The 21,136-nt window shown below is 41.3% G+C and overlaps 1 protein-coding gene across 1 annotated transcript in view; it reads left to right on the plus strand.

Moving 5' to 3' along the window:
- LOC120944438 (dynein heavy chain 11, axonemal-like) overlaps window positions 1-21,136 on the plus strand; it is a 229,075-nt gene that overhangs the window by 166,585 nt on the left and 41,354 nt on the right. The window contains exons 22-23 of the mRNA XM_040358500.1: window positions 5,164-5,355; window positions 8,019-8,138. Of these exons, the coding sequence (XP_040214434.1) occupies window positions 5,164-5,355; window positions 8,019-8,138 (312 nt within the window). The remainder of the gene's footprint in view (window positions 1-5,163; window positions 5,356-8,018; window positions 8,139-21,136) is intronic.

The following is a 21,136-nucleotide window of genomic DNA, read 5'->3' on the forward strand; positions in this document are numbered from 1 at the left end:
ATGGTGAGGCAGGAGGGAGCGAGGCGGAGAGACCTCCGTTCTGTTGGTGGCCGCGTCCGGCGCCATCTTGTCTCCTCCGCCCGGGGGCATGTCGGGCGGTTTAAAGTAGTCCTTGAGGGTCGCAGCGGAGCCTGGCGGGGGTTGGGATGATCCCCTTGTCTTGCTGGATCTGGTGGTCCGCGATCCGCCCATGGATGGCGGCGATTACCCCCGGTTTTTTGCCTGTAAGCTGCGGGCTGGAGAGGAGCTCTCAGGGGATGCTTCCTTCCAGGCTGGCTTCCGGTCACGCCCCCCCCAACATTTTACATTCTTATGTACCATCATTTATATATTAAACTTGAACATTGCAGGGAAAATCTACAGTTATCATATCAGTAACTTATCATTTATCCTACGCCCTAACCTCCCCCACCCCAAAAAAATCTTCTATTCCCCTTTCCTCCTATTCCCCCTCATTGTGGTGGGGGATGTCTGCTCCGTCCCCTCCCTCTATCTTTTATACCCCAGAGGAGAGCGGGGGGGGGAGACCCACCATCCTACTTCCAAAGGACCACTGTTACCCCTTGTGACTATCCTTTTCTCTCTTTCCCTTCCCTTCCCCCTCCTCCTTTCCCTCATCCCTCCCACCCTTCCCCTTTTCCCCCTTATAAATATATTATGGTAAAATTTACCATTGTGCCTGCTATTTAACTATTAATCACTCATGATTATGTTTATCGGGCCTCTTCCCAGGCTATTATGACAAAGTGCAAGTGTTTAATAAAACAAGGGGGAAAAAAAGAAAAAAACACACATCCCTCTTAAGATCTTGTGATGATGAAAATATCTTCAACTGTGTCTACTTTCCATTGGTCCCTGCCTCCCATTCTAAGTGACTCACCTTTCTCCACCACCCCCCCCCCCCCCCCCCCTACAATATCACCAGTGAGGTGAGAAAACCTAGGGAAAAAGAAAGAAAAGAGAAAGAAACATTTTTTATAATGTCTTCTTGGTGACAGTATACCACCTCTATCCTCATTCTGCTTTAAGGCCCTTCTCTCTCATACTCCCCACTCTCCACTTCCACGCCCCTTATCCCTCCCCACCATCTCCGCTTCACTGTGACTATCCTCTCTCCTAGTTCAGGGCAGACATCCTACCCCCCTCTATCGAGGTTTTTAAATAATACAAAAAAAATACATCTCCTCTGGTCATTGATCATGTTCTAACTCCTTATTCATCATATTTAAGCTCATATATGACTACCCTGGGGACCACCCGTATCTATTACGCACCCTGCTTTCCCATTCCATTTCTCTTATCCTTAGCCCATTTCAGGTGCATAGTGTATCCAGTCTGCCCATGTCGTTTTAAATTCCCCTTTTTTATCCTTCACTACTTGCATCCACCTTTCGGCTTCCATTATCCGATTAACCTCCTTTTTCCAATCTGCTAAATTTGGGCAAATGATCTGTTTCCAAAATCTGGGGATTAATAATTTTTCTGCATTTAGTAAGTGTGGTGTAATACTCTTCCTGTAGATTTTAATAGGGCCAGGCGTTCCATGGAATAGGAAGCATAGGGGCGTAAACTCCACCGGTATAGGGGTCAACCTCTAAATCCACGGAGCAATTGCCTCCCAGAATATTTTAATTCTGGGACATTCCCACCATAGGTGGAGAAATGTACCCCTCTGCTCACACCCTCTCCAACACCGGGCATGTACCGCTGGATACATCTGGTTTAACCTCACTGGTGTCCTATACCACCTCGTCATAAATTTATAGGCCATTTCCTGTACATACGAGCTTATCGATGTGGAATAAGTAGATTTAATCTTTTTTTTTATTTGTTCGTCTGACAGTACCTTATTTAATTCTATTTCCCATTCCCTGATATAATATGGTACTTTACTTTTTTTGGAACCTTGTATCAATCTGTACATCTGAGACAACAGATGCTTTGCGTCCCTTAAATGCACGCATTGACCCTCAAACACCATAATTGAGTTTACTGATCTCAATGGGGGTTCCATCTTGTTAAAAAATCCTGTCATTTTATTGTATCTCCATCTTGCTGTGGGGATATTGCCTAGAGCTGTGACCATGTCCGGATAGGTTGCTAGGGTTCCCTGTGGGGCAAATTTGCCACTGGCATGCCCCCAGGAACCCCCCCCCCCCGTTCCCCCGGTGGAAACCATGGGAATCCCTCCAGTGGAGCCAGGGGGGACACCCAGGGTGAATATTCACTCATTTTATTCAACCTGTCCCATATTATCAAAGAATTCAGGTTCAAGGGGGATGTCCACTTCGAAAGCCCCAATATGCCAATCAGCTTCTAACTTCAGCTTGTTCAAAGAAACGTGGAAAAATACCTGGAAGCCGATTGGTTTCCATGCACAGCTGCACCAGATTTTGCACTCTCTAGTTTTAGTTAAACGACCCCTTTACCCCTTGCAGCTAATCACTGCAAACAGAGTTGCTGACTGCAGCTCTGCTACACAGATCAGATCCTTGCTGTCAAACTGACAGCAGATCTTGACAGCTACATTTGTGGCCATGCACCCAACAGAAAGGGACTATACAATGTCCTAAGCAGGGCCAGGAACAAGGGAGAGGCAGCTGCCCTGGACACAGTGGTTCTATATGGAACTCTGTATGAGGGAAAGACAATTGGGTGTACACATCATAAAGGGTAAAGTTTGGCATCTTTGCCCTGGGAGGTGAATGGTCCTGGGTCCTTAAAGAATTATCCGGTACTGAGGATCACCTAACTAAAGTCCTAATGGCAAGTTAGCAAAACACAATAAATTTTAGTTCCACCACTCCATCTGAATTTTGAAACCTATGCACAGACCACATTCATTTTTGGAGGTCTGTCCAAGTGTATTTGGGTACAGCATGCACAAACAAGTTACATATTGACAAATAACTACAAGTGCACTTTTGCTCCAACCTCCATATGTGCTGAAAAAGCTCATGAAAAGAACAGGAACGGCCCCTTTAAGGACTTGTTCAATGCGGATCCACCCCAACTGTCACAGTGCCATTCTGACTTAAAATGCCATTGCAGCCAAAGATTATTTACACTACTAAAAATCAGACAAGAGTCAAAGCCTCTTGTGTGCTCTGTTGGACTAAAGGCTGATAGGTACAACATAATAATACCCAGTCACAAAAATGTGATCATTGCTGTGGAAATACTTGGAGAGAACTGATCTATTCTAATGGGTGCAAAGTTTTCTGGCCCAAGAGTATAAGCCGGTGTGCATACACACAAGTGCTAGAATTGGACTCACATCCAATGTCCATGATGCTCACGTGATGATAAACTTTTAACACTGTTCCTTCACAGGACCTTATTGAAGTGAATAAGGACTGTGGTGATCAATCAGACGAATGCTGCAGTTTGAAGTTATTTTAGTATGGTGTTAAGCTTCACAGAGTACCCATGTGTACCGAGCCACAGAACTCAATGGGGATGATTTACTAAAACTGGAGAGTGCATCATCTTGTGCAGCTCTGCATAGAAACCAATCAGCTTTAATTTTTATTTTTTTTGGCAAAGCTTAATTGAGCAAGATTAAGTTGGAAGCTGATTGGTTACCATACACAGCTGCACCAGATTTTGAACGCTCAAGTTTTAGTAAATCAACTCCAATGTGTTTTGCTTCCCTACCAAGCGCTCCCTTTCAGGCTCATTGGTTCAGTTAATTGACCTGCAATTCAGACATCATAAGTTTATATATATCTATAGATATATCTATATATATATATCTATAGATATATATATATGTATATAGAGAAAGAGTATATATTAAGTTTATATTATAATTATCTATCCAACGTAAGGCAAGATACTGTATAAAATTTAGAGTACTTTTTGTATTATTATTTAATTTGGTGGTTTTAAGCTTACCTCAAGAACTAGAACTATTTATTGATGGTCTTTTTTTACTGTCAAAGGGCTGTGGTGTCAAATATGATAAGCAGTTATTTAGTCTATTTCTGCAGAAAGTAATGTATTGCTGAACTTTTACCCAACTGAAATGTTACATAAAGCTTTATTGCTGAAAATAAATATTAAAAGTACGCTGTCAATAAAATCAGTTTACTATCTTTATTATTTGCTTAGAAGGAGCTGCTAATGTATTTGGATAATGTTCTTTCATTTTAGCAATGGCTATCTGTTTTTAAAAACAGTATAATCCAAACAAATTTTACCTGGCCTAAAGAGGATAAGGGGATGCTAAAGGACATTATAGTTGTCGCAAATTCTAGGAGAAGTGTCTTGTTGTATTAGATCTGCCTTGTAGTCTATTTACAGTACAGAACATTCATGGCATAAAGTTACAAATTTTTTGCCTCTTGTAAAAAAAAAATCTCATAGTTACTGCACTTTAATGCTCCTAACAATAATGCGTTTTAACTCTGCAGGTGACAATCACTGTTTAAAATGATAAACATAAATAAATGTTTGCAATTCTGTTAAGGATGTCAGATTTGTTTTTATTGCGTTTCATGGGAGTCTGTACTGAGCATGATATGTTTTGTTTCATCAGCTATGCAGCAAAGCATTACTGGACAGTTTTTAAAATATTCACAGTTATGCACCTCCTTGGACTGTCAGATAAGATTGTACAGGTTAAAAAAGCAGCTTCTTAGAAATACAGTTCAATCAACAAACCACAGGTGTATAGATCCTAAGCAAATAGTTTCTTGCAAAATATTTTTGGGGTTTTCTTTCATTCAAATCAAATGATCCAGGTCCATTCATTCTTGAATAGACCAATATATTTTATTTGGGAAATTGCAGGAATAGTGTATTTTACACCTATTGTCACCTTCATCTACTATTACTACTGCTTAAGGATTAATTAGCAAACTACAGACTGCCTACTCATACCTAATGCATGTGTATTTTATTCCATAATTAGGGCACTTGACAGTATTACTGGTCGTTATAATTTATACCTAAATCTTTTTTTCTTAGTGATTGATTTCCACTTTGAATTTAAGTGCTAGTAAATTGTACTATTGATTCGCCTTTAAAGCATACAGTAATCTTATGCAGTATACAGCAAGTGTGGCACTCGTTTACATTCAGACTTCATTAGAATGCTGGTGGGAATTGACAGATCATTGACAGGTGTGTAAAAATGTCTCCTCCGCTTTTGTTTTGCAGAACATCCTTGACCAGTGCACGCGAGAGCAAGAGTTTAAAAGCATTTTCTTTTCCTTGTGCTATTTTCATGCCTGTGTGGCTGAGCGGCGCAAATTTGGTCCCCAGGGGTGGAATAGAAAATATCCTTTTAACATCGGAGACCTCACAATATCTGTGAATGTTCTCTACAACTATCTGGAAGCAAACTCACAGGTACGGTGTCTGACCCTGAAAAGTGATTTGTTATACATTTATTTATGGATTGCCAGGACCGACCTTTGATTGACAAATTTACATGTATTCTTTTTGAATTTTCTAATACTTGTCATTACTGTGGTACATATTAATAACATTTGATGCTCTGCAGTGTACATATTTAATTGTATTACTATTTTACTATATGTTTTGCTTTCCTTATTATTAGAGTAATATGATTACATGATTGCAAAGTGAAACTGTGGCACAGAAATTCTAGAATATTTACTTCTTTACTTTTTAAATATGCTATAAAGACGTTTAGGTAATATGTCTTAAAAAAAACTGTTCACTAATCAGACAAAGGGCTTGATTTAACAAAGCAACTTAGGCTGTTCCCATAGCAAAATGTATGTTGACTTTGCAAAGTGAATGATAGTCAACAGGGTGAACTTGTGTTCACTTTGAATACCCAATTATGTAAAGAAAATTTTAAATAAAGTATTACCGCAAGCACATGATTGGTTGAATAAACTGAACACAGCCTCATCATATTTTTTAGATCAGTGAACATTCCCTTAACTAAGTGAACAGGCGATCCATTAGTAAATAAACCTCTATATGTGTTTCTTGTTACTGCTACATTAACCAGTTTAAGTTTGTTTTTCTTTTAAATTACAATTTTAAGGTGAGCTTTACTAATAATAAAAACAACATAAAAAAATGAGGGTGAGCATCTCCATTTGGAATAATTATCTCTAGCATTTAAGCACAGAGCAGTGTTGCGTTCCCCGGACTCTACCAAACGTTTTGCTGTGTCAGAAGTGTAAACAGAAAACCTCTACTAATGCCGATTGTTGCCAATTACTCTACAGCAATAATACAAGGAAATAAAAGCCATCCCTACAGTGCCTTTTAAAAAACTTTACAACACTGTGTACAGTGTTACTAGAGTGTAATTGAATTACTTTAAACATGACCTATACTAAGACAAATATAGAGAATGCTGTTTCTGAAAATGCTAGTAGCCTGGCCACCGTACTAATTCTGTAACTTTAATGCTTTGTGAATCATTGATCTTCAACAAGTATGCAGTTCAAGAGTTCTGACTTTACTCTAATGCCGCGTACACACGGTCGTTTTTCGGCATGAAAAAAACGGCGTTTTTAAAAACGTCATTTAAAATCATCGTGTGTGGGCTTCACATCGTTTTTCGACTTCTGAAAAACGCCCAAAAAAAATTCGAACATGCTGCATTTTTTAATGTCGTTTTTTAAAATGTCGTTTTTCGGGTTGTAAAAAATGATCGCGTGTGGGCTAAAACTAAGTTTTAAACCCGCGCATGCCCAGAAGCGAGTTATGAAACAGGAGCGCTCGTTCAGGTAAAACTACCGTTCATAATGGAGTAAGCACATTCATCACGCTGTAACAGACAAAAAAGCGCGAATCGTCTTTTACTAACAAGGCATCAGCTAAAAGCAGCCCAAAGGCGAATAGAATTTCCCCTTCAGAGTGCCGTCGTACGTGTTGTACGTCACCGCGCTTTGGTCATCATTTTTTAAAAACGATGGTGTGTGGGCAACATCGTTTTTAATGATTAAGTTGGAAAAACTTTGTTTTTTGGACATGCTGAAAAATGTCGTTTTTTTTCATGCCGAAAAACGACCGTGTGTACGCGGCATGACATCAGTGGATGCATACTTGTTTGGAGTGAAGTCACAGGGTCTGCATGGCTGCCAGGCAACTTGCATTTTCAGAAAAATCAGAAATGGAAGCAATTCTTTAAGATTCTTTTAAATCTGGTCTTTTCATAACAGGATAGGTCTTTGTATAATTATATAAAAAAAAGAGGTATTGGAAAGCTTTGTTGTTGCCTGTAACAACCAGTTTAGAGAGATCCATTGTCTCACCTTCACTAAGAAAATGAAAGCTGGGATGGATTGTGATTGCTATGGACAACGCTTTAAAGAAGATGTTCAGTCCAACCCACACAGATAATTGAACTTATTGACTTTACTACAGTACAACTGCTGATTTAATAAATGAGTAGAGAATATTCACTGAGTTTGGTGAAGCTGTGTCATTTTCAGTCAACCAATCATGTATAAATGAAAAAAAAAATGTTGTTTGTTTTGATTTGGCTGGTATGATTGGCTGTTCAGTGTGAACATAGATTACATTTTTTCACTATCCTAAGTGAACATTCTCTTCTCCTTTAATAAATCAGACCCAAGAAGCACCACATATAAGGTTCATTTGTGAAAAATTAAGATACTTTATATCTCACATTTACAGCAACATAAAAAATGTGACGTTACGCTGCAACTAAGTAAAAATCCAGTGCAGTTACTTTACCTATTGTTCATACGCTGTGGCACTATGGCCTATTTTATATATGCCAACAAAACAGCTGTACCTTCAGCGGTATACATCCTGTATATTCTAAACCCTTTTCACTAGGAACTGTGTTTTACCCCTTTTACGCTTTAAAATGCTGGACTCTGTGTTTTGCAATTAAAATGCTTGTCTCTGTGTTTTGCAATTATAATATAAATTCTGCTTTAGTTTGATTTAAACTTAATCTTCACAAGATATTATGACATCAACACAATCATCTTGCAGAATCCTTATAAGAAACAAGCAGTTTTTGCCACAGGATAACATAATTAATGTACTTTCAGGTGCCCTGGGAAGACCTCCGCTACTTGTTTGGGGAGATAATGTACGGCGGTCACATCACTGATGACTGGGACAGACGACTGTGCCGTACATACTTAGAGGAGTACATGCAGCCCAATCAGGTACCTCTGATTAAAATACAGAGTTAGAGCTCCCTCTTCTGGGCTTTAAAGCTTTAAAATCCTTTTTTTTTTACTTTCAAGTAACTAGTCATCTTATGTACATAACCTACTCTGTTATAATAAAATAAAAATGTATTAAGACTAAGAGTTCCATGATCTAAATGCCATTTTATTTTCTCTAATAAATTTTTTGGATGGCAACACTGAAGCAGTGCATTTTGCTGACATCTTATGTGATGCACCTAAGAAAAGTCAGACAAGAGCTTTTATCATATTGACATTACCACATGCTTATTAATACAAACATGCGGACAAATGTCTTTTTAAAAAAACAGTTTTTAGTGTTGTGTTTTGGTCACCTGTAGCCATGAGATGGCATTTGAAAGATCTGGCCAACTAGTATTGATTAATAGACACTCATCCATTCCAAGGCTACAAAAATACACCTTCTTCTCTCCGGATATATTGGCATAGCTCCCAACTGTCCCTGATTTCAAAGGGACTGTCCCTGATTTGGAGCAAAGTCCCTCTGTCCCTCTTTCCTCCTCATTTGACCCTCATTTTGGTCTGATTTACATAGTTGTGTATAAAATGCTCTATTTATCTTCCAAAAGGTGTTTCCCAGCGCTAAACCTTTTATCCAATTTATAAATTGCTGCATTTGTAAATTTCGAAAATCAGTATAAAGGAATAGCAATGGTAAAAAAAAGCACTTGACGGTTTAACCACTTGCCGATCAGCCGCCACAGTTTTACTGCGGCAGCATGGCACGGCTGGGTGAAACAACTTTATATTATGTTGCTTTGCCCTGTGGCCACTAGGGGCATGCGCGTTGCCGGGGGCAGACGCACGTGCCTCCGGACGCACGTGCATGCTGCTTGCCCCCGGAGCCAATGCGAGTGCCCGGCAGGCGTGATGACCGCCGGGCACCTGCGATCGCTCGTGACACAGCGAGAACCGGGATCTATGTGTGTAAACACACAGATCCCGGTTCTTTCAGGGGAGAAATGACTGATCGTGTGTTCATATAAAGAATAAACAGTAATCTGTCATTTTCCCTAGTAAGTCCTATCCCTCCTTCAGTTAGAACACAGAGAGGGAACACAGTTAACCCCTTGATCATCCCCGAGTGTTAACCCCTTCCCTGCCAGTGACATTTTTACAGTTACCAGTGCATTTTTATAGCACTGATCGCTGTTAAATTGTCAATGGTCCCAAAAATGTGTCAAAAGTGTCCGATCTGTCCACCATATTATCACAGTCCCGATAAAAATTGCAGATCGCCACCATTACTAGTAAAAAAATAAATATAATAATAAAAATGCCCTAATTCTATCCCCTATTTTTACCAAAAATATGTAAAAGAATACATGTTGGCCTAAACTAAGGAAAAAAAAATTGGGGGGAAAAAAATTGGGGGTATTTATTATAGCAAAAAGTAAAAGATGTATATTGGGGAAACTAATGTGCAAGACCATGCTAACTAAGGCAATCTAAAATCTAAAATACATTTAAAACAAATTAAAAACTAAGCAGCAGCCACAACTAAATAGTGCTCACACACTGATAATATGTTATAAAAAGGGGGTGTAATGGCGCTTGCTAATTAACAAGTAGAATAGTATTAATGAATAGAATAACACATATAAGAAAACAGGTCTAACAATCCCTGTGAGTCAGAATAATGTGTTTCACTCCAAATTCAAATACGCCCACCAAACATCAACCGGATAATGAGGGGGGTGATGAGAGTGATTTTTAGTGAAAATATGAATAACATAGGTGGTGTGTAAAATACCACCCAGAGATAAGCACTAACGTACTATATAAGATAATAATAAAAAGTTAAAATTAAAAGTATGAAAAAAGTGGGTAAAAAAATATATTATTGAAATCTGCATGTGGAAACACAAGGTCCACTACAGCAATCAATAATTTAAAGTGAAAATAGTAGATGCAAAATAAAAACATGCATGATAAAAATCTCTAAGTGAGACTCTGTGCACAAATAAATGTAGGAAAAAACTGCGCTAAACCAAAATGAATATAAAGCTGCCAGCACACAAACAAACAAAGCCAAAAGAAAGTATAAAAAATAAGTGCGGCGCTTATAAGTGTAACTCAACACAGTGATGGCGATAACATACAAGTTATAACAAATAATGAAAATAAAATGATGAAGTCCATGTGTGAAAACCAAATATCAAAAATGTGTGATACAAAAAAAATTAAATAAATAAAATCCACTATATGTGGAAAATAGTCCATGAACAAACAGGTGTAAGACTCTCCAATCGCTGATATGGACTGATGAGTGATTGATTGTCTGCAGGAATCATAAAACAGGAATCATAACATGTAAGGTGGGGTACTCTTACCATGTGTGGTGGACTCCAGCTGCTTTACAGCAGTGAGTCTAAAGCGCTTGTTGGCCTCTCAGGACCTTGGTCGCTGCGACCAGGATTCCCCGAACGTTGGTGCGTTTCTCAATCCTTAGGCTGGAACCAGGAACGATACAAACATCAGGAACCAAACGGATCAGTTTTCAGATGCAGAGACACAGGGAAAAAATAGTTCCAATAGACTCAGAAATGGGGAAAAGAAAAAAGAGTGCTCCAATGGTGCAGGTCAAAACAAACCCTGACCGGTTTTATTAAAAAAAGTCATAAAAAATGACAAAGCATAAAAATGAAAGTGATCACATGAATAAAAGCAGTATGGGGTGCTATAATGCAAAACCCGACTAGTTTCGGCTCCAACAGCCATCAACAGATGTTTTATGATTCCTGCAGACAATCAATCACTCGCCAGTCCATATCAGCGATTGGAGAGTCTTACACCTGTTTGGTCACATTTAGTGGATTTTATTGAATTTTTTTTGTATCACACATTTGTGATATTTGGTTTTCACACATGGACTTCATCATTTTATTTTCATTATTTGTTATAACTTGTATGTTATCACCATCAATCACTGTGTTGAGTTACACTTATAAGCGCCGCACTTATTTTTTATCGTCTCTGTGTACAATCGTGCAAAATGATAAAATAAATAAAGTGTTCAAAAATCAGTTTCTGAAGAGTGCTCCAATCAATAACTTGATTTACAAGTGCTTCAATCGAAATACAGAAATAGTGGAATCCACCAACGTTCCCACGGTGCAAAAGTGCAAAAAGGGTGCTCCATTTCCCCGAGCCTCTCACCTTAAAAGGGTTGTAAAGGTTCATTTTTTATTTTCTAAATATGTTCCTTTAAGCTAGTGCATTGTTGGTTCACTTACCTACTTAGTATAAAAACGTAAGACACTTTTAATAAATAAATAAATGCACTTACAGCACTTACAGTACAATAATGAACAGTCAGCTTGTAGCGTGTATCGAGGGTTATCTCCGCTTTCGGACGCGAGCGGAGATGACGTCAACAACGGCTCTGCTCCTTTCTTACGCGTTACGTGGCTATACACGCCACTTACTCCTACATTTTAGAATAGAGTGCTTTTAAATTGTGAAGAATTTTAAAAGGTGCCTTGACTAAAAAGAGGTTGAAAATAACTGTTCTAAACTGACCACACAAAGCACAGAAGATGATCTGTGTTAGAGCGATCAGTTTTCTTAATTTCACTACAGGTACAGGACACTGTGCAGACAGACACATAGTATGCCTTTATTGGGTAGTTTGTTCAGCCGCCAAACCCCTTTGTAATCACAGCCTGCCTCTGGCACATACCCCCTCCCAATCACAGCCTGCCTCTGGCACACCCACCCTCCTAATCACAGCCTTCCTCTGGCACACATCCACTCCCAATAACAGCCTGCCCCTGGCTCACACCTCCTCTCAATCACAGCCTGCCTCTGGCACACACCCCCTCCTAATCACAGCCTTCCTCTGGCACACATCCCCTCCCAATCACAGCCTGCCTCTGGCACACCCCCTCCTGATCACAGCCTGCTAATGGCAGACACCCCCTCCCAATCACAGCCTACTTCTGTCAGACACCCCCTCCCAATCAAAGCCTGCCTCTGGCAGACACCCCCTCCCAATCACAGCCTGCCTCTAGTGCACATCCCCCCCAAACACAGCCTGTATCTGGCACACACCCTATCCCAATCACAGCCTGCTTCTGGCACACACCCCCTCCCAATCACAACCCTCCTCTGGCACACACCCCCTCCCAATTCCAGCCTGCTTCTGACACACATCTCCTCCTAATCACTGCCCGCCTTTGGCACACACCCCCTCCCAATCACAGCCTGCCTCTGGTACACACCCCCTCCCATTTACAGCCTGCTTCTGGCACACACACCCTCCTATTTACAGCCTGCCTCTGGAAGACACCCCTTTTCAATCACAGCCTGCCTGTGGTACACACCCCCTCCCAAATACAGCCTGCTTCTGGCACACACCCCCTCCTAATCACAGCCTGCCTCTGGCAGACACCCCTTCCCAATCACAGCCTGCCTCTGGCACACACCTCCTCACAATCATAGCCTGCCTCTAGCACAGACCCCCTCCCAATCACAGCCTACCTCTGGCACACACCCCCTCCCAACCACAGCCTGCATCTGGCACACACCCCATCCCAATCACAGCCTTCTTCTGGCACACACACCCTCCTAATCACAGCCTGCCTCTGGCAGACACCCCTTCCCAATCACAGCCTGCCTCTGGCAGACACTCCTTCCCAATCACAGCCTGCCTCTGGCAGACACCCCTTCCCAATCACAGCCTGCCTCTGGCAGACACCCCCTCCAAATCACAGCCTGCCTCTAGCACACATCCCCTCCCAAACACAGCCTGTATCTGGCACACACCCAATCCCAATCACAGCCTGCTTCTGGCACACACCCCCTCCCAATCACAGGCCTCCTCTGGCACAAACGACCTCCTAATCACAGCCTGCCTCTAGCACACACCCCCTCCTAACCACAGCCTGCTTCTGGCACACACACCCTCCCAATGACAATCCTCCTCTGGCACACACTTCCTCCCGATCCCAGTCTGCTTCTGACACACACCCCCTCCTAATCACTGCCTGTCTTTGGCACACACCCCTGCCTAATCACAGCCCCGCCTCTGGTACACACCTCCTCCCAATTACAGCCTTCTTCTGGCACACAAGCCCTCCTAATCACAGCCTGCCTCTGGAACACACTCCCTCTGAATCACAGCCCAACTCTGGCAAACACCCCCTCCCAATCACAGCCCACCTCTGGCACACACCCCCTCCCATCTCACAGCCTCCTCTGGCACACACCCCCCTCCTAATCATGGCCCCCTTATAATAACAGCCCACCTCTGGCACACACCCCCTCCCAATCACAGCCTGCCTCTGGCACACACCCTCGTCCCAATCACAGTCTGCCTCTGGGACACACCCCTCCTTCTTGCTAACATACATGAATACAGACACATTATGGGATTTATTTACTAAAGCTGGAGAGTGCAAAATCAGGCTCACTTCGGCATAGAAACCAATCAGCTTCCTCAAGCGGAGTTTAGGAAGCTGATTGGTTTCTATGCAGAAGTGAGACTTATTTGCACTCTTCAGCTTTAGTAAATAAACCCTATGTCTGCACCATTCCTGCAACCCCACCCTTAGGCCTCGTACACACGACCGTTTTTCCTCTACAGAATCCATCAAGAAACTGTTGGCAGAGCTTTTTTGCAGAGGAAAACGGTCGTGTGTATGTTTTTTGTCGAGAAAACTGTCGTGGATCTCGACGAGCAAAGTTCTCTTTTTCCTCGTCGGGAGTCTCAATTTCCTCGTCGTGTTTCTCGTTGGGCTGATTTACGACGAGAAACGCATTTGTGTGTATGCTTAGAAACCCGCGCATGCTCAGAATAAAGTATGAGACGGGAGCACACCTTTGGTAAAAGTAGCGTTCGTAATGGAGATAGCACATTCGTCATGCTGTAACAGACTGAAAAGCACGAATCGTCTCTCATTAGGCAAAAGCAGGCCCCAAGGGTGGTGCCAATGAAATAGAACTTCCTCTCTTTATAGTGCCGTCGTACATGTTGTACGTCACTGCGTTTGAGAATGACGAGATTTTGTCTTGACAGTGTGTACGCTAAGAAAGCTTGTTAAGATTCTCGACAAGCCTGACAAGGAACTCGTCGAGGTAAACAATGTTTCTTTTACGACGAGTTTCTCGGTCGTGTGTACGAGGCCTCACTGTCAGGAAGAAGAGAAAAGTGATCATATGACATCACTTTTTAACCTTGTGAAAATTAAGAAAGATCATTTATGAAACTCAGCAAAAGCAGTTATAGTGACTGCATAGTTAGAATTGTATAAGAATGTGTCTGTAACATGTTATGTCCATGACTACTTTAAAGTAGAAGTTAACCAAAGCAGCTTGTTTGGCTGTACTTTCCCCTGTGGATCACAGGAGTGCAGATCGTTCTGCGCTCTTGTGACCCAATTTCCAGCAGACAACGGGCTGACTTCACAGAGCCACTCCAGACTCGGGGAGGATCATGACCATATGGTCAAGATTGTGCCACATGCCTGTACCGGCACCCGCTCAGTCTCTCAGCAAGCCACTGAGAACCTGAGTGAGGGGGGCAGAGAGCAGTGACTGACAATCACCTCTCTGCTCAGGGGACCCACTGAGCTTGATCGGTAGTGTTTGATTTCTTGGTTCTCAGTGTTAGAACTGGGGGTTGGGGGGGGGAGGGGGGAGATGTCTGCAATCCACCTAGGTAAGTATGATTCAACAAAAAATCCATACATTTCTTTTAAATGTTCATTATGATTAGGTTAGAGATGGAGATGTTCTATTTCTTAACACTAAGGTATATGAAGATGCTATGTTACTTATCCTAACCCCTAATCTGGCAAGCTCCAGTGCTATCCTCCATTTCTAAACACTCCGGGCCCTCTGTCTTCATCATCACATACAACAAAGGTGTATTAAACCTTGCATTGTACGTAGGGAAGGCTGGAGTGCCACTGCAGCCAGGAGCGCCATAAAGATGAGGTAGCACTGCACCAGTCACATGGGTCGAGGGAGCATGCCAGGGAATAGGGTAAGTATTTCTCTTTATTCTGGCTCCCCTAGACATAATCAGCAGCTAACCCTTACCGTGCAGGGGTGGGGAGGACCCTGGGGGTATTTTACCTAATATAACTCAGCTTTATAATTACATAGCCACATTAATTGGGCTTTTTTATAATATATTTCTCAAGTTCAGTTTTAATTCCAAGAATGCATTGCTACCTTACCTATCAGTTCAGTATCAGTACACCTGCACAGTGGCAGTCAAAGAACTGAGAAAATCCATCTGATGCCTAACCAGAAACTTTTTCCAGTATTCTAAATGGAAATAAGAACTACAGAAACATAAAAAGCAATACATTGAATCTAGAAGATCAAAAATAACAAAAAAAAAGCTATGAGGAACAAACATCGCTACACATAGATTTTGAAAACATCATTATTTACTATTAATTTCATTAGAAAAAACCTCTTGTCTTTGCATGACTATTCTCCTAGTCAGTTCAGAGCATCAGACTTTTTAAGTTTATTGTGAAATGAGTACAGTGAGCACAGAGATGCTGAGAAGCTGAACTGTGTAAATAACTACGCCCATGATGCAATTAAACTAAATGACAATCATATTGCTGGGACACAATCAAAGCTCTATGTGGCATGTTTAATTGTAATGCAAACATATCCGTGATGGGACAAAAAACGATGGTGTGTTAACCTTCCTCATTACCGACACTTCCTGCTCAGTATTGTGTCAGCGACATCTCGGAGGGATAATCACACTGTACACATGCAATCAACGCGGGAGAGGGATTTCCCATTGAAATGAACATTGTCAGACTCATTTCACAATTGCAACAAAGACATTGTACACTGTAAGGAGAGTTTAGAGCTAACAGAAGAAGGGTAATCATAAATACATAGGTCCCATTTACTAGAGGGAATAAATCTCACCATAGCTTGTGTTCATTTCAAATGCCCAATCAGGTTCTGGAAAATACATTTTGGCTTCTAATCTCTTGAATGTGAAATGAACATATCCTATGGTGAAAAAAGACTGCTGTAGTAAATCAGAGGCATTGTGTGTATTTTATTCAAAGAATAACAATTTCATGAATAGGTTGTAGGTCAATAACAAATCATAATTTTGGAATCATGGAAATAGCCTTTCTTGTTTGTATATAGGAAATATCTGAGTAAGGCTAGGCTGGCTCTGAATAATTTCATTAGATGTGATCAAAGATCTGACATCTTTTTCCTTTTTGCTATGATCACCATATATGTTTATACTCAAAACAGAACAACTATCAGCGTATGGTGAGGTTGGCCATTCGAGGGCTTAAAAGGTTCTTCTCCAAGACTGATACTCATTATGTCTGGAGATTGGATAACACAGGGTAATACTTGTTTTGATTCATGTGCAATATTGTTATCCTCCTCCCAGTCTATTCCAGTTAAGTCCACTGAAGCTGCTCTTTCCTGGCGTTCATTGACTGGTCTTGTCGATGACCCCCCCCCCCCCTCACTGATGTCATCATGGGGGAGATTTACTAGTGGACTAGTGCACACAGAATCTGGTGCAGCTGGGCACAATAGCCAATCAGAGTCTAACTTCAGCTTGTTCAGTTAAGCTTTGACAATAAATCCTAGAGGCTGGTCGGTTACTATGCACAGCTGCACCAGATTCTGTGTGCACCAATTTTAACCGCTTGCTGACTGCCTAACGCAGATATACGTCAGCAGAATTGCACGGGCAGGCAAAGCGTTCCGTGACTGCGCCAACTGGACCCGCGGACATATTGTCAGACGGTGTCCCGCGATCGGGTCACAGAACGGCAGAACGGGGGGATGCCTTTGTAAACAAGGCGTTTCCCTGTTCTGCCTGGTGACATGTCACTGATAGTCTGCTTCCTCTCATCGAAAGCAGCGAGCCATGCAGTAAGCCACGCCCCCTAACAGTTAGAATCACTCCCTAGGACACACTTAACCCCTTCCCGACCCCTAGTGGTTAACACCTTTACTGACAGTCACATTTACACAGTAATCAGTGCATTTTTATAGCACTGATCGCTGTATAAGTGTGAATGGTGTCAAAAATGTCAGATGTGTCCGCTATAATGTCGCAGTCATGAACAAAAATTGCAGATCGCCACCATAACAAGTAAAAAAAAAATTATAATACAAGTCAGTATGGGGTGTCACTGCTGAAAGTGTCCCCCACATTCCAGCACTGGAGAGTAAAGCACCAGACCATACCATGATGTATTGTGAGAAATAGTATATTACTCCAACTGTTTTTTTTTATTATTACTTTTCTGCACATAGCTAGCTTTTATTTATTGAAGGTTTGTATGTCTTTATTTCCAATACAAAACTAAAAACAAGTGGGCATAGCTTACAGCCATGTTGGCTAATTATCAGAAAACATGAAATAACCTTGTACAAAGTAGGATACAAGTGGCTCTGTAATTTAGGTTGTACCTGTGCAATAAACCACCAGTTTCCGCATGAACAGTTTGCCTCAGAGGCTTAAAGGAATAATTTGCTTAGATCCACTTACTACTGACTGACATCAAGAACTGAAAATATCATCTGATTTAAGAAAGATGTGCTCTACTGATCAGTGTTAACCTAATAATTATATTTAGCAGAACAGTTTGTACAGCATAATTAAAAATCAATATTAGGACCAGTTATATAGTTGGAAGAAAGGGTGCTGTGTATCCCATTTATACCGCTATCAGCTATCTTCTGTACTTTACAGACATGTCTTTGTTGATGATGATGGGTGGTCTGCCTTTGCAAGTCAAGTCTTAGGCAATGCATACATTACCCATTTTACATTAACAACAGTTGGGTTATGTATAAGGCTGCCCATATTTGTCCGACTGCCACACCGATCTAATGGCTAATACAACAGTCAGGTGAGGAGCAATCATTTTCATGAACAGGGGGCTTTTTAACTTGTGGAAAGAAAAGTGCAGAGAACTTAAAGTGTGCTGCTTCCAACCATTGGATATGCTGGAATGTCTCTTGTGAGTATCCCCTAAATGTTTATTTTCCTGTGGTAGGAAATAGTGTGGATGTTTGAAGCTGAACACTCTGGTGCCCAGTTTGGAAAAAGTACCTTAGCAGAATAAAATAATTTTGAGAATGGTCATAAACTACATAATACCCATCTTTTCTGAAAGTTTATACATTCTAAACAGATTTAAAACTGTATTTAGGAAGCAAAAAATGTCACTAGAAAAGGAAGGAACCTGCTTTATATCCTGCAAACATAGTGTAATCCAAGCCTTCGATTGACAAACTCCAGGCGCCAGGTTGCAACGGCGACAAGAAATTTCATCCTGGCACACACACCCAATGCGCGCCAATCCCCCCCACTATGCGGGCCTGGGACCCATATAGCAGGTGCCATTTTTTAGAGGGAGAGGGAGGAGAGCGGACACACATTTGCTCGCCTCCCCTTCTTGTTGACCCATTATCAGTTTCCCGGTCATTAAGGCTGGAATGAGAGCAATAATTCTAGCACCAGATCTCCTTCGTAACGCTAAACTGATGACCTATAGGGGCTTTTAAAGTATCGCCTATGGAAAATATAAGGTACTGAAGTTTGTCGCTATTTCACGGGTGCATGCAGATTTAAGGTTTGACCTGTTGGGTATCTATTTACTTGGTGCAACCTTGGCATTTATATTGTACCAAAAAATTATTTTTAATGTGTTTCTTACTGAAATTTTTGCCTTTTACCTTTGTGGTAATATCATGTAATAAATTGTAACTACCACTATTGTATTCTTTATGGTATCTGCTTTCAGAAAAATATCATGTTCGGGGGCTTATGTAATCTTCAGACCTAAAATTATTTTTTAACCACTTAACCTCACTGGCGGTATGATTCTGTCTGGAATTACGTACCAAAAGCGGTACAATTATTTTGCAAGGAAATTTGGTGTTTTATACTGTAGGTCTGTAATTTTTAGAAATAACTCACTTAAATCTGACCAAGCAAGAGTCTTGTAGGCATCCCGGGTATGATTTTTTTTTTAAAACAAAATTATAAATTATAATATAATAAATAATTATAAATAATTATAACAAATAATACTATAATTATAATAAAAATTATTCAATAATGTAATCAACTCAAAATCACTGAAATTTGCTCAGTTGCAGAATTGTCGCTGTCATTATTTATTTATTTTTATGACGAATTTCCCCACAAATCGCTATCGCACAATTCTGCAAGTGATTATAATTTATTATCGCTGTTTTCTAGCTGATCTAAAACCATTTTTGACATAAAGGGACACTTTTGGACAATCTACAGTTTTTAGGCAGAAAGAACATTTTTTATTATATAAAAGTACATGTAGGGCACTGGGCAGACCACTAGGGACAAGGGGGTGTGTATTTTTTACATACAGTACTGTAATCTATAAGATTACAGTATACTGTATGTAAAGTGTTTGTTTACTTTTTTGAATTTGGCGCCGTTCTCCGCTCCCGTGCGTCGTAACGTCGCAGGGAACGGAGATCGGCGGCACACGGGGACACTGTGAATCGAGCGAGGAGGTCCCGCTCGCTCACACAGCGGGGTGGCATCGCTGGATCCAGGGACAAGGTAAGTAACTTGCCTGTGGATCCAGCGAGAAGGTAAGCCGCGCCGCTGCACACTCTGCACATCCAGCCCGAGCGTGACTCGGGGTTACCGATCCTAACATGAAAAACCAACCCCGAGTCACGCTCTCGTTTACCGCCAAGGGGGTTAAGGACCGCCTCCTGCAGATATACGTTGGCAGAATGGCACGGCTGGGCACAAGCACGTACCTGTACGTCCTCTTTAAGTGCCCAGTCGTGGGTCGCGGGCGCGCATCCCCGACCCGGTCCGAAGCTCCGTGACTGCGGCCGCGGGACCCGCAGACCCGATCGCCGCCAGAGTCACGCAATCGCTCCCCGGAGCTGAAGAACGGGGAGAGCTGTGTGTAAACACAGCTTCCCCATTCTTCACAGTGGCAGCTTCATTGATCGTGTGTTCCCTAATATAGGGAAACACGATCAATGACGTCACACGTCCAGCCCCGACCCCCTAAAGTTGTAAAAACATATGCGGTCACACATAACCCCTACAGCACCCCCTAGTGGTTAACTCCAAAAATGCAATTGTCATTTTCACAGTAAACAACGCTTATTGCGATTTTTTTTTTACCAAAAATAGGTAGAAGAATACGTATATTTTTGGGGGATATTTATTATAGCAAAAAGTAAAAAATTTTGATTTTTTTTTCAAAATTGTCGCTCTAATTTTGTTTATAGCGCAAAAAATAAAAACCGCAGAGGTGATCAAATACCACCAAAAGAAAGCTCTATTTGTGGGGAAAAAAGGACGCCAATTTTGTTTGGGAGCCACATCGCACGACTGCGCAATTGTCAGTTACAGCGACGCAGTGCCGAATCGCAACAACTGGCCATGTCCTTTACCTGCATAAAGGTCCGGGGTCTTAAGTGGTTAAATGTGTGCAAAAAATGCAAAAACATGCTTTGGCTGTGAAAGGGTTAAAGGGTAAGTTCACTTTCGGGAACATGTTACATGTTGCACCTGTATGCTCAGTTAGGTAAAAAAAAAAATAATTGGCTTCTACATTCAAAGCAAATTTGTCAAGCCCTGATCTAACCAATAATAATAATGACGTTCTAATTCTTTTCCAACTCTGCTGTAATGGTCTACCCCTTGCTTCCTGCTGTGGCACCAGAAGAGGAAGTGAGGGAAAGTGTCTTCAATGAGACACAGACAGCAATAAAATACACAAAAACAAGCTTGCTAGGTTTTTATTGCGGTCTTGTTTCTAGTGGCCAGATTTATCCTCGTCATCACCTGTTATGGTGAAGTTTTATTACATCAGAGGCACACACAGCAATAAAAACCTGATAGAAGTTTTAGCTAAAAACAAGAACAAAAATCTAGTATATTGCAGTTTACTAGTCCTTAGATGTGGTGG

This window comes from Rana temporaria, chromosome 6, assembly GCF_905171775.1.
Source record: "Rana temporaria chromosome 6, aRanTem1.1, whole genome shotgun sequence".
In the NCBI taxonomy this organism is placed as follows: Eukaryota; Metazoa; Chordata; class Amphibia; order Anura; family Ranidae; genus Rana; species Rana temporaria.